Source organism: Myzus persicae, unplaced genomic scaffold (assembly GCF_001856785.1).
Source record: "Myzus persicae strain clone G006 unplaced genomic scaffold, MPER_G0061.0, whole genome shotgun sequence".
In the NCBI taxonomy this organism is placed as follows: Eukaryota; Metazoa; Arthropoda; class Insecta; order Hemiptera; family Aphididae; genus Myzus; species Myzus persicae.
In genome coordinates, this window is record NW_019100504.1 from 580263 (window position 1) to 594967 (window position 14705).

General features: G+C 26.0%; 1 protein-coding gene across 1 annotated transcript; it reads left to right on the forward strand.

Moving 5' to 3' along the window:
- Positions 1 to 1150: 1150 nt before the first annotated feature.
- LOC111028356 (tyrosine-protein phosphatase non-receptor type 4) lies at positions 1151 to 14504 on the forward strand. The gene is made up of 18 exons (XM_022306977.1): positions 1151 to 1629; positions 7464 to 7647; positions 7757 to 7885; positions 7958 to 8000; positions 8195 to 8362; positions 8430 to 8550; positions 8615 to 8702; positions 8783 to 8935; positions 9018 to 9277; positions 9486 to 9656; positions 9999 to 10143; positions 10503 to 10670; positions 10819 to 10939; positions 11500 to 11757; positions 12650 to 12763; positions 12845 to 13080; positions 13712 to 13996; positions 14199 to 14504. Exons 2-18 carry the CDS (start codon positions 7495 to 7497, stop codon positions 14283 to 14285), a joined length of 2700 nt encoding a protein of 899 aa, XP_022162669.1. The 5' UTR covers positions 1151 to 1629; positions 7464 to 7494; the 3' UTR covers positions 14286 to 14504.
- The last annotated feature ends 201 nt before the right edge of the window (positions 14505 to 14705 follow it).

Here is a 14705-nt window from a genome sequence, read left to right on the forward strand (position 1 = left end):
TTGAATTTTATTTTTGACTACTTATCGTGTAATGTTTATGCAACAACAAAAAATTAATAAATAAAAATACATATTATTGTAAAACCAATACATTTAACATTCCACTCAGGATCTGAAGTTAAATTTTTGTCTCGTTTTTGGAGACTGCTTTCATTTTTTTACTTAATTATTGAATATTTTAACCGATATCCCTCTGTTTCAAGTTACTTTCATCGATAACGTTGCTTCTACCTATTGGGAAATCGTCTTTGTACCATCGTCTATCAGTTATGAGTAATGAGTTTATGACTTATGAAATTTAGAATGATTGTGATAGGACACAATGTCATCAGTAAGATCGTTGGAGACTATTGCTGACTAAGTAGTATACAGTAAGAGAGTGGGTATTAGGCCATTGCAAATGCAGAAGCCGAGAGAAATAAAAAAATTATTATTTCAAATTCATTATCTTTCTCAAAATATGGACAACTGGCGACGATGTCATATTAAAAGGTATATTTTAGTTCATTATAATATTAAATATAGGTACCTATTAATTAATAATTAATAATATCATTTATCAGCATGGCATCTTTAGTCGGTCTTCACGACGTGGTTAGTCATAAACTCATAAATCACAGTCATAAACTCATAACCATAGACCAAAGATTAATGGAGAAATAAATAGAGTCATTATAATATTATGATTCATTACTCAATATTTATATTTCATTTTGATATAACATTTTACGTCTATATATTTTGCATTATGTTACAGTGTCGCATTGTCGAAGCCGCAGACGGCAGACGCCAGATGACATACGACAGTACAACACTACAACACTACAACAGAAGTACGGACGTACCACAGAGTACTATAGTACACAATTTTACATACTGTAGTACAGTACCCTATACCTACTACGCTTCGAAAACAGTCGTGGGCAGTATCGTCCATGGCACAGACGCACAGTGCTACACTGTCACAATAATAAGTACCGCGTCGCCACCGTACCAAGACCAGGTAAAATGTCGCGAACTTCTCGTTAACGATCGTAAACGACGAAGCTTCGAACCGACGAATGTTCACTGTCGACCAGGCGGCCAAACGCGCAAGCCGCGGCAGTTCTACAGTCGATCAATTGCTGACGCCCCGTTTTCGTCGACCATTTTTTTGTTTTATTTTTTTCGCTTTTGCGAAAAAAAAATCACTACTTAGATAACGACGTGAACGATGTGATATAAATTATTATTATTTGTTTACAATTACAATCGTTTTTGATTTGTGCACGATTGAGATTTTTTCACCATTATTATTATTACTATTATTACTATTTAATTATTCATTAATCAATAATCATTATAATATTTTATTCTTGAGGCTACGGTTCCTCGCGAATTCAATATTTCCATTGCAACACAACGTCTAGTTACCGAAAAGCGAATTTCACTGCTGCTTAACAATGCATTTGAGATGTCGTTTCTCTACAAAAATTATGTGCAATGCGTTTTGCGCAAACTATTAAATCGCAACGTATTTAATCCAGCAAGACTACCATCAACAAGTTCGACATTACAGCATCTGCATACAGTCATGGACTCAGAGCATTGCACGTACATCCATCAAAAATCAACAGTGATGTATCTGTGGTTAGTTGTGAATAATATTATGTATAATATCTATCAATTAATGTTTTTTTAAATGTTATCCAAACCTGTTATTAATACATCAGGTACTTAATTACTTACTTACCTATAATCTTTAAATTTAAAATAAATGAAATAAAACTAATTATAATTAGGTAATTAAAAAAAAAATGATTTGTGTTTTACAACTTTTAAACGCATATATAATTGGATTGCTTTCATATTAAATAATAAATTATGTAAATTGCCTAAGTAAAATTCTTAAGTAAATAATTTTTTTTAATATACTTAACATATTGTGGTGTAGGGAAATAGAAATAAAATTGCCATTATAATTGTTATTTGTGTAATCATCAGTGTCATCCAAGACATTTTTTTAGCTGTGCAGTAAGATATTATTTTACCCATCCCATATTTTTCTATTCATACACCCTTAAGATCTAGGTCTAATGGCCCTTTTTATAGTAAATTTTGCTAGGTATGTCAACATTTAAATTTAGAAGAATTAAATTAATTATATTGTCTAAAAGAAAAGCCAAATTTCTCAAAAAGAATTATATATATTAATAAATCATTATTTTGCTTGTCTAATGAAATATTCATAAAACATAACATAAACTACAACTGATAAAATTGCTCATAATATAATTGTATAAGTTATAAACATTGTAGAAGAACAGAATAAAGTATGATTTCAAATAAATAAATTATATTTGATATTGAGATCTTTTCCATAAGCTTTTCATACCAGATATAATTCAATGCATAGTAGAACGGAGTCTATTATTAATAATTAAAGATAGTTACCTACTGATAATGTTAAAGATTGTATAAAGGTGTAGTGGTTTCTCACCCTAGTTATATTATTGAATTAAATTACAAGTAAATAATATTTTTTGTATCGTTTAAGTCTATATTCTGCCCCAAAAAAGAATGATCTTTTTTTGGAAATCATGAATGGCGTTTCTGGAACCATGTGCTCATGCTAACACTGGGAAGTTGGTGGGAAATGCGCAACACTGACGTAAATTGATCGGCTGACTGATTATTCTCTTTTAAAACAGAGTATAGTTTGAAATGTTTACTGTTATATTAATTATAGTGTAAGGTGTTTAATTATAGGTTTTTTTTAAGTTTAAATTTAAAGACAAAAAAATTCTTCATTTTTGGTTTATCTTACCACAAGTCGTTATTATTACTTACCTATTTGAAATGTTAAGTATTAGCATAACTATAGGTATTCCAATTAAGTTTAGCTACTGTTAGGTATGTATATAAGTATATATAAGTGTACTTTGTGTTTAGGTACCTAACACTAATCCGTTTTTTGATAAATAAAAGTATAATTAATTTAGTATCTATCATTATTATTTAGGTACTACTTATAATAATGTTGATCCATAAAACCTACTAAAGTATCCATAAAATATCAACACTTTCCTGTTATATAATATACAAATTGACATTTACACTTACTTATCGTATTTTATATTTTTCCAAGAAGAAAATTATCATATTATTATTTAACTACAAACTAATTGGGTACTTACTTAATATTTATTTATTTACTTATTACAGTTAAAACAGGTGAGCTAAAGTACAATAAGTACATGGAAATACACATAATAAATATAATTATAAAGTTATAATGTTAAAATGTTATGAACAGACCATTCTTGAAAACGTTGATCCAAAATTTATAATTTGATAAACGTTTGTTTACCACTGAATTTAACTGTGCATTTCAAATATTCTTAGTACTCTAAGCTTTGAATCTTAACCATGGCATACCTATAAGCTTTCTCACAATATATAAATCAAAAATTTAGTAATATAGTGAAATTAATATTGAAATAGTCATAATTCAAATATGTTGTGTACCTAAACATTAGTATCTACATAAATTAAATTATTATACCTAACACATAAATCAAAATATATAAGTTTTCTTCTGATAAAAATTAGTTTAAAAATAGTTTTTTTCATGAAAAGATACAGTTATATTTTTATCTTATTTTTTTTCTGAGTAATTTTCAAGGGCACAAGTATAAATAGTGAATTAATGAAATATAAGTATTTAACTATTGATTTATACCTTGTTTATCTTTTTACCTTATCACATTTTCCAGTCTGTAAAAGAGTTTTAAAAGTTCAATATAATTAATGTAATTAAAAATTGAACAGATGATAGTTGAATGTTGAACAGGTATTTTTTCAAATTTGAGAATAATTTTTTAGAAAATTTCGTACAACAGATAAATAAAGGTGACTGTAAGTCTTATGTTCAGCAATTTTTTCATTAAATTTTTATCATTTTTGCTTAATAGCTTAAAATATAAGAAATCTGAATTAGATAGTTTTCATCCTTATTTTAATTATATTTTATATCAGTTATAAACCTTTATATTGTTCTGAGCAAATTGAAAGAAAATATGTCTATTGTTAGGAATCCTTGGGCTCAGTTTTTATTTTATGTGGCACTAGAATCTTTATTCTAGTGTCTCCCACACACAAACTTTTGTATGGATTGACCTTGTGGAAAATTAACAAATATTTGTAATGACTAATAAACATCTTTACTAGCATTGATTCGTTGTTAATAACTTACTATCACAATATTATAATACCTACTTCTAATTTAATTTGTTAATTCAATAATTATAAGTTGTTATTTTAATTATAATATATTTATATATTATTATGTATCTGTGTATTGTTTATGCATGTGTATAAGACATATTATACGAGTATCAAGATTATAGAGCAACTAGAGTAGTACAATTATAGTGAAATGCATTGTTGTAACAGTATAAACTAATAATTACAATTAAAACGCATGGTAGTTAAATAAATTCATGTGGGTATAATTTAGATGTATACCTTATCAATGCTCACATGTCTTACATTTGGAATGAACCAAGAAATATATTAACTATACAGTGCTGTGTTAGTTTTTTGTTAGTTAACTAAGTCTATTCAAAAAGTACCAACACATTGAAATAAGATCCTTGATACTTAAAATTGTCACAAATAAATTATTCATGTATAGTTGAAGTAACACTATAGTTTAAAAATAATATTTAGCCTAAGTATAATAGTTGCTATTAAATGACTATTTATTTCAAGTGTTTGCTATTGATTTTAAATACTTTAGTACGCGAGTGATGAGTATATTGACTTTTCTGAATAATATGATTACTGTTTATATGAATTTTATATATTTGACACTTATACTCGATATAGTATATTTATTGTATTATAAATATGAATTAACAATTTAAAATTTAAGTCAGTAGTCTGTAAAAAGATTGAAGACTCATGCATAATTAAAATATAATATTATTTATTTATTTAAAGGCTTCAACTCAATTACAATGATATGTGATTGTGTAAAAATAAATATTATGCTAACTATAAAATTTGGTTTATTAAATTACAATAAATAAAAAAAAATCTAATTTAAAAAAAAATCTTGTAAGCATTTGAATTTTAAAAGTTAAAAATATTTGTGAGTATCACAAAAATTATTTTGTACATAAAAATGTAGACAATTAATTTTTTATAGCTTAAAAATATAATAAGTACAATATTCCTTATTAGTTGTTTTTGTTGTCATATCAAAATGATATGATAAATGCACATTTTCTATGTTATTTAAGGTTCAAATTTTGATGAAATTAAATTTTTGTACTAATAACAATGATTTTTGTAAAAATCAAAAATTATTTGGAGACTTGAGCTTTTCACCATCATGTATATCTTTAATTATTTCACAAACTAATACTTTCAAAATATTAAGACTAATTTTAAGCATTGTAATAATGCACAAATCAATTGTATTGGCCCTTGTTATCTTTGTCATGAAATAGAGCTATAATTAAAAAAATGTGCTATATATTCCCAGGAATACAATAATCTTGTTACACGTATCATAGTCCTATACAATTAACTTGTGCATAGCAATTCATAGTAAATATTGAACAATATTGAACAAACAATTCAAATATATTACAGTGGATTTGATTGAGTAGTGTTTTCTTTATTACCTATTAGATTAGCATTAACTATAAAAGTAAAATTGTTTAATATCGTGCCGTATTTTTGAAAATATTAGTAGATTTCATTCATTCAAATTTCAGCCGATTTTAAATTGTTTCTTTTGCATCTAATATGTAAATTATAAATAACTACAAAAGTACAAAATAGCTATTTTTGAACTTAAAATTTGTTTGTAATATTGTTTTTAAATTTTTTTCTAAGAACTTAGTAAACGGGAAACTATTAGTCATATATTACTTTTAAAAATCTGCACTAGAATAGTTGCATGACATTTTGAAATAGAGTTACTGACTTTCCAATAAATTAGAATGAGGTATAATAGGTATAAGAATATTATTCTGATTTTATATGAATACATATTTATGTTTTTATAAGTTAACTTCTAATTAATTAAAAATATTTAAACTATAAATTACTGAAAAAGAATGTAAATATGTATGGCTTAGTTATAATTAAATATTAAAATATTCTTCTTAATACATATAGTATAGCAATCTATCTCATAAGCTTTCTTTCACTTGGGCTATATGAAGATTGTCCTGTTTGTATATCCTACAAACTAGGAGCAGAACCCTTTTTTAAGAAGCTATATGATCAAAGTCCCAAAATAACACTTTAGAAAAATAAATAATAATATACTATGGAGATGCAGTTGATGTTCACGGCTAAATTATATGACAAGAATTATGAAATTATACCCTCTCAATAAACATCTCTTTATAAAAATGTTTTATTGTTCTACATAAAAAAACCTATTATATTCTAATAATAATGGTAATAATAAATATGTTTAGGCAATTGGTAAGAGTATTTATTTAGGAGATTTTATATTTTTGGAGAATAGTTTTTTATCAACTAAGTGCTCTGCAACTAGTCTATGCATGCTCTGATTTATTGATCTATTTTTAAATTACAAAATAATATTATTAAGCCCTTCTTAAATGTGTTAGTAAGATAAATAGAACAAAACTTAACATTGTATTCTCAGAACAATTATGATATCACCATTTAAAAATTTAACCTCAAATACACACAATTTATTCCAAAATAATATAGTTATTTAGTTCAAATATTATTCATAGTCTGAAGCATGATTAAAGTAAGCTGTCCATCGTGTGCTAAGTGGTGCATTTTTAATAGTGATTATCTATGAGCTGTATAGTCAAATCTCCCTCTATTGTACATCTGCACCTAAATTAATTTGAACTACTTATTTAGGGTCTTTAAATTTGTTAGCATGCAAAAATGGAATTGTGTATAATTTGTACTTTCATCACTGATGCACATGTCTTTGAAGACAGCAATACGGTAAAATGTTGAGTACCACTACCTACGATAGTAGGTTTGAAGAATTGGTCACGAGAGAGTGGGAAGAAGTGCTCATTTTTCATGTGCCTGACTATATAAGATTATTTATCTACAACTAATTCAATAAAGGCTTTATGCTGATAAATTGTAAATAATCAAATTTATATTTAAGTAGTTAAACAAATATTCTTTTTAACCCATACAAAGTAGAAAAATCTTATCTAATAAACTTTGTATGCATTTGTTTAGTCTTATAAATTAGATTACTTTCATGCTATCAAATTTTAAAAATATGATATTTAACATGATGGGAATTACAATGTTATGTAAGTCTTGAGAGCTTTTGATTTCTATTAATTTCAGGTTTGGATGTTTGTAACGTTCCATTATTCAAAATAATTAAAACATATTTATTATTTTGACTTGTATCTATAATTCCTATATAAATATAATTTATATTATTCTTATAGAAAATTTCTTATGGATTACTTATGACGTATAATGATAGAAGGTGTGTCAAGAAGAACCTTAGCAGGATCGAGTGGCACATACAATGTCCGTGCTACCGAATTGGCTGTAGATCGTGGTCGTTTAAAGTCAATCAATGCTACTGTTGTATTTCTTGATGACACTCAGCATTGTTTTAAACTTGACGTAAGTAAATAAAATATTTAGTAAGAAATTAAATTTTAAATGCTTGTATTAGTTATATTTAACTATGTTATTCATATTATTAATTATATGAATAAAATTAAATATTTAGAAAAGAGCTAAAGGTGAAGCATTACTAGAAGCAGTATTTCAACACTTAGAATTAATTGAAAAAGATTATTTTGGCTTACAATTTACCGAAAATGGGGTAATTCCATCGGCAACAAATACAGATATTTTGGTATGCGTTTATTAAATTATTATTATTCAGTAACCTAATCTTGACTAATATTTTTATTTTTAATACCTTTAGAGATGGCTGAATCCAAAAAAAAGTGTTAAAAAACAAATGAGAGGTAATCTATTATTATTATTGAGCATGTAATTTAAATTAATTTTAGTATAAAACAATTAAATCTTGTTTAAGACAATTTGTATTTATTTTTTTTTAAATTCAAACAGTTTTACATAAACAACATAAATATACTAATATCAACATTATTAAATAAATGACTATATTATTATTTATTTTGTTATTTAATGATTTCAGGAGGATTTTTTTATTTTTGTGTAAAATTTTATGTGTCTGATCCAAGTAAACTTCAAGAAGAATATACACGTTATCATTTGTATTTACAATTACGAAAAGATATTTTACATGGAAAACTTCTTGTGTCTCCAAGTACTGCTTGTCTTCTTGCCAGTTACACTGTTCAATGTAATTTAAAATTGTTAAAACAAAATAGTTTATAAAGTATAAATAAAATATTAATTCAACTTTTTAGCTGAACTTGGAGATTACCACCCTGAAGAACATAAGCCTGGGTATATATCTGGAATGGTTCTTATACCTGGTCAAACAGAACAATTGGAAAATCAAATTTCTGAATTACATAAATTACACAAGTAAATTATACATAAATATCTAAAAACAAATATAGGTGTGTGATACAATTTTTTTAATTATTAGGGGTCAATCTCCTGCCGACGCTGAATTTAATTTTTTGGATCATGGAAAGAGATTAGATATGTATGGTGTTGATTTACATAAAGCAAAAGTGGGTATTTTTTATAATAAACTTTTACATTCATATCTAATATATAAATTTATAAATTGTTATATTTTGTTAAATACTAGGATTCTGCTGATAAAGAATTAGATATTGGAGTTACATGTAATGGTTTAGTTGTATTTCAAAATAATATTCGTATAAATACATTGTCATGGGCAAAAATAGTAAAAATATCATTTAAGCGAAGACATTTTTTTGTTCAACTACGAAGAGAAATGGTAAAAAAAACGGCATTGAATGTTTAACACTAATATTATAGATATTTTATGTTTAAGAGTTTAAAATTTCAATCATTTACAGTCTGAAAATTATGATACAGTATTGGGCTTTAATATGATGACATATCGTTCATCTAAACATTTATGGAAATCTTGTGTTGAACATCATTCATTTTTCCGACTAAATCAACCCATTTGCCCATCAAATAATCGAGGATTTAGACGATTGTTGCCAGGACCATTTCTTCTTGGTTCACGATTTTCATATTCGGGACGAACTGAAATACAAACAATAGAAGAGAGTCGTATGTCACAACCACGACCTCACCGAACATTTCTTAGGTTATTATTTTTTTTTTTTTTATTCAATCATTTAAGCAATAATAATTTACTAATTTATATTTAACTTATAAAATAACAACTGTTATGAAATGTTGTAATATTTTGTTCTAAAATTATTATATAAACACTAACTATATTTATTAGTTTTTAGAGAAAATCTTGTATTTTAAAATTATTTAGGTTTATAAACTAAATTTTTTGTCTTTAGATTCAAAAGTAAATACTGTTCTAAACAACCAGTTAACAACAATACGGAAAGTAAGAGCTCGAAATCAATTCTCAAATCATCTACTAAGGGATCACATGATAATAAAGTAAAGTCAGTTGATAAAGAACCAAGACCAGCTTGGGGTCCTACTTCATCACTTGTATCAGATGAGTAAGTAATACATTACTTTAGAGAAACAGCAGCATCTCATCAAATTTTATACTGAAACAACCTTAAAACATGAGTTTAAAGGAATTCTGAAGCCATTTCTCAACAAGTTTAACATTTTTTTTATTCAAAACTTTTTGTAAAGCAGTTAAGATTTCTTTACTCATTAAAATTACCCCCATGCATATCGTCATTTAGCTGCTTTACAAAGTAATCTCCATCTAAAACAAAACTGAATTTTATGCTTTTTTCCATATAAACCTTGGGGTTGCTGTTAACTTAAATAAAATAAAAATAAATTTTAACATTCACTTTATTTTTCACATTTAAACTATGTTTTTTCAGTGAAGGTGGATTTATATCTTCAGCTGTCCGCCCAAGTAGCAGTAGTAGTGGAACCGGATTAGCTGCAACTGGCCGAAATTATGTTGATGATGATATGTCTAGTAGTATTTATGATATCCCAGCATATGATACAGAATCTTCTTTGGTAATATATTATAATTCAATATACTATTTTATAGCCTAATTGTCTAAATTAATACATAAACTTAATGATTCATGACATTGGTTATTTCAATAATCAATTTATGAAATCTGTTATGGAAGACTTGTTCCATTTAAAACATATAAATTGTTCAACTTATTCAATAATAATTAATATAAAATATATCAATTTGTCTAATTTCCATTAAATATACCTGAATTATACACTTTTATTTTATTTTCCCATAGCAATAATACATGCCAAGCATATTTTATAATGATACTATTGATTAAATGCTAATAATTAAAATTTCATATAAATAAAAAACTTATCTTTACCTGTATCATGCATATGTATTACAGGGTTGTGAAAATAATGTTGTTTGCATTCATATGAATGCTGATGAGGAAGGGAGGTTTGGATTTAATGTAAGAGGTGGCTCAGATTTAGGATTACCAATTGTTGTGTCCAGAGTTGTTCCTAACACAGCAGCTTATCGATCACAACCTAAACTATGTGAAGGTGATCAGGTTAGTACATTTTACTCATACCAATAGTATTTTACAACTTAATTTTATATTGTTTTACTCGATATATAAATATAATTTTTTAAGGTAATTCATAATTAGTATTTGTATTAATTAATTTGTAAATTATTAATAATATCAAATAATTTAGGTGTTAATGATAAATGGACAAGAAGTCAGTGAGATGGTCCATGATGATGTTGTAAATTTAATTAGAGCAGCAAGAGATGTTGAACACGATGGAAAATTAGTTTTAACAGTACAACAAAAAGGTATATACCATATAAAACAATGTCATAAATTGGGAATAATATTAAAATTACAATTTTGGGTATTTAAAATACGATATTGAATTTAATTTAATTTAAAGATAACGAGTAGAAAATATATTTTATAATACATTTATCTCTATAGTTATAGGTAACTTATAATGTTATTTTATTTTATATTTAATAAACAATAATTAAACACATTTTTTAAAAATAAATTATAAATTTACTTATAAAGTTATGTTTTTTATTCTAAAACTTGGTAACCATGTAAATAAAATCTATGATATGATATTAAAATACATAGACCAGTTATTATGACAAAATATATGCAAGGTTATTTGAGTATACACATTAAAAAACAATTAAAAATGTTGATTCAGTCACTAAATATTACAATGTAGTAAAACATGTATTTGTATCTTTGGGTATATCTTTGGTTTATTTAATATTATTCAATTAATTTTTTAGTCATTTTTCAACTTTTTTGTGCATTATGAACTATTTGTGTATATTTTATGATGTATAAAAAAAATCCCTCAATGTTATGTTATAATGTGCAGGTGATGATGATGATGATGATGACTGTTTGAAAGAAAAAGAAGAAGAACCTTTATTTCAGTACATACCAGAATCTCCACCAAGTGTTATGTCATCTGATCCATTGATTCAGTCTATATTACTGCTAGGAGATGGTTTAGCGAGTGGTTCTTTACTAACACAGTTTGAACAGCTATACAGGCATAAACCAGAAACTCCTATGGATAATGCAAGAACCTCTCAAAATATACATAAAAATAGATACCGCGATATAGCTCCATGTAAGTAAAATTCTTATTAGTCTAGAAAATTTATGAAACTTTTCAAGTATGCAGGGTAACAGAAAGATCTGACAAAAAAAAAAAATTGATGCTACTTAAACGTGTGACATTAGTAAACATTAAATGGATAATAAATAATTAAAGAAGTATACTTATTTCAGAAAGTTCTCAAAAATAATATTTTGAAAAAAGTTATTATGTTTTAAATTAATTCACTCAAAAAAATGTTAATGTATAAAAACATTCTAAAAACTTAAGTACTTGACTAAGATAAATGTCTTACCATAAAAAATGGTTCTTACGATCATTTGGGTTCGATCATTTTTACGAATTGGCTATTTTGAGATTTTCTAAAATAATTTAAATCAAATTTTGAAATATTTATTTTTAGTTTCAAGAAATATATTTAAAAAATATATACTTTAAACATAGCTCTAGTTTTTATAAACTATATAAAAGAAAAAAAAATTTGATTATTTATTATAACAAAAGTTGTTGCACCTAGTCAGTTCTTTTTATTTACACACAGTATACAATATATGTAATGAAAAAAATAATGTACTATTTCATCATCATATTACTCTATATAGAAATAATATTTAATTTCTAACAAATAATATTTGTTAATTAAAAATATTAAATGTTCTAAATCAACGGTTCTCAAACTTTTTTTTTGCGTACCACTCATGTGTATTATTAATCTGTCGCTTACCACTTATGTCTATTTTCATGTGACCATGTTCAAACACAATTTAAAATATTCATTTATTTACTCTCCGTTCTATCTCTTTGTGGCCTTTTGCGTACCGGCGTGTAGTCTTCCGTGTACCATAGTTTGAGAATCTGTTCTAAAGTGCAATTAAATACTAAGTTTTCTTTTAATATTGTTTAGATGATATAACTCGATATATTATCAAGAATCAGGACCATGACTATATTAATGCCAACTATATAAATATGGAAATACCAGGTTCAGGAATCATTAACAGATACATAGCAACACAAGGTTTGTAAATATATACTAAAATATATTAAATTAAAGTTATTGGTTATTTGAGTTTACACTTGGTTTATTTAATTTTAATAGGACCACTTCAAACAACAATTAGCGATTTCTGGTGTATGGTATTGGAATCTCGTAGTACTTTAATTGTTATGGTCACTGCACTTGTTGAAAAAGGTCGTCAAAAATGTGCTAAATATTGGCCAGCAATCAATGAATCATTAGAAGTTAACAGCAATATAACGTTAAAAATGGTTTCCGAGGAAACAGATACTTCTAACATTATTGTTTACCGCCAAATAGAGTTAACTGAAATAAGTGTAAGTATTTTTAAGATTATGATGTCACATCTGCATTTGTTGTCTCTGTTTTACAAGCTTGTATAGCAAATTTATGTCTACCCATTAACATTTGGTTTTGTTAATTTTAATATTTAAGTAAAGAATTGATTAATTATCAAACTAAAACTTAACTTGTTTAATGTTAATGAATACAAATATATTTTTATTTATGAAATCAAACCTCAGAACATTTTTTATCTTGCTTTATGTATTTTTTCTATTTGCTGTTCATAAATTGATTTTTTGTATAAACGTGCATGCTAGTATCTAATACAGGTAATAAATTGTATCAGTGGTCAACATATGCAGCACTAATGATAATTTACTACTCACACAAAAACAATCCGTGCCTCCGCGTATTATAAATACTAAGCAAATTAAACATAAGCCATTAACAAAATAAGGCTTTTGTAGAGGCTCAAAAACAATGTCATGAAACAATATTGATGTGATTCTCAATCAATTGATGCAATAATATTGAAACCTTCTATGTTTAAAACTTTCATTCTATCCCAACTAAATTAATAAGCCACATTCTTTTCAGTAATGATTACAAGTTTACCTTTTTTTGGATATAATTCATACTTAATTTTAAAATTAATTTTTACAGACTAATGAAACTAGATCTGTTACACAACTTCAATATAGTTTATGGCCTGATCACGGTGTACCAGATGATTCAGATCGTTTGCTAAATTTAGTAGGAGCTGTTCGTAAAGAACGTGCAGGTGTCGTCGAACCTGTTGTTATACATTGTTCAGCTGGTATTGGACGTACAGGAGTGATAATTTTATTGGAGACTGCATTATGCTTAATAGAGGCAGGTCAACCTGTCTATCCACTTGAAATTGTTCGGCAAATGCGTGATCAACGAGCTATGATGGTACAAACTTCAGTAAGTACTCTTTAAGTGGAATATACGATCTACATTTACCTTACATTTGGATGTACATCTATCAATTTATCGCAATTATGTATGTTATGTCAGTGTGTGTTTGTGAGTGTCATTTCACTCGTATTATGTTTGTAATCTTGATTTTGAAATAGTGTATTAATTGATATATTATTGTTAATTAATAATTTACTTTTTTTTTTAGAATCAATATAAATTTGTATGCAGTTGCATACATTATGCATTTACACAGGGTATTGTGAAACCATTGCCGGAATATAGTCAACAATAAAATAATCCGTACTTTGGTGTAACTGCAGTAATCCCTTGAAAAATGTATTTATTTATTTATTTATTATATTTTTATTTATACATTTGCTTTTTTTCTTTTTTGACATTTAAACACTAGAAACATTTAATATTATATTATTATTTATTATTTGTGTACAATGACGTGACTGCATATTAGCATCTAAAATTTTTCTTATAGATTTATTATTTGTAATTCCTTATTGATTTAACCATTCTTTCTTTCCCTTTAATTCTTAATTTATTCAAATGCTCTTAACTAACTTCATTGTATTGTCTAAAGTCTATTCATTTTCATAAATGTATTATTGTACTTCAAATATGTATGTAATTTATTTGTCCTTAACATGTTATTAAAAAACTCTTTGTTTGCGGTTATTTACTAATAAAAGAAATTACTTCA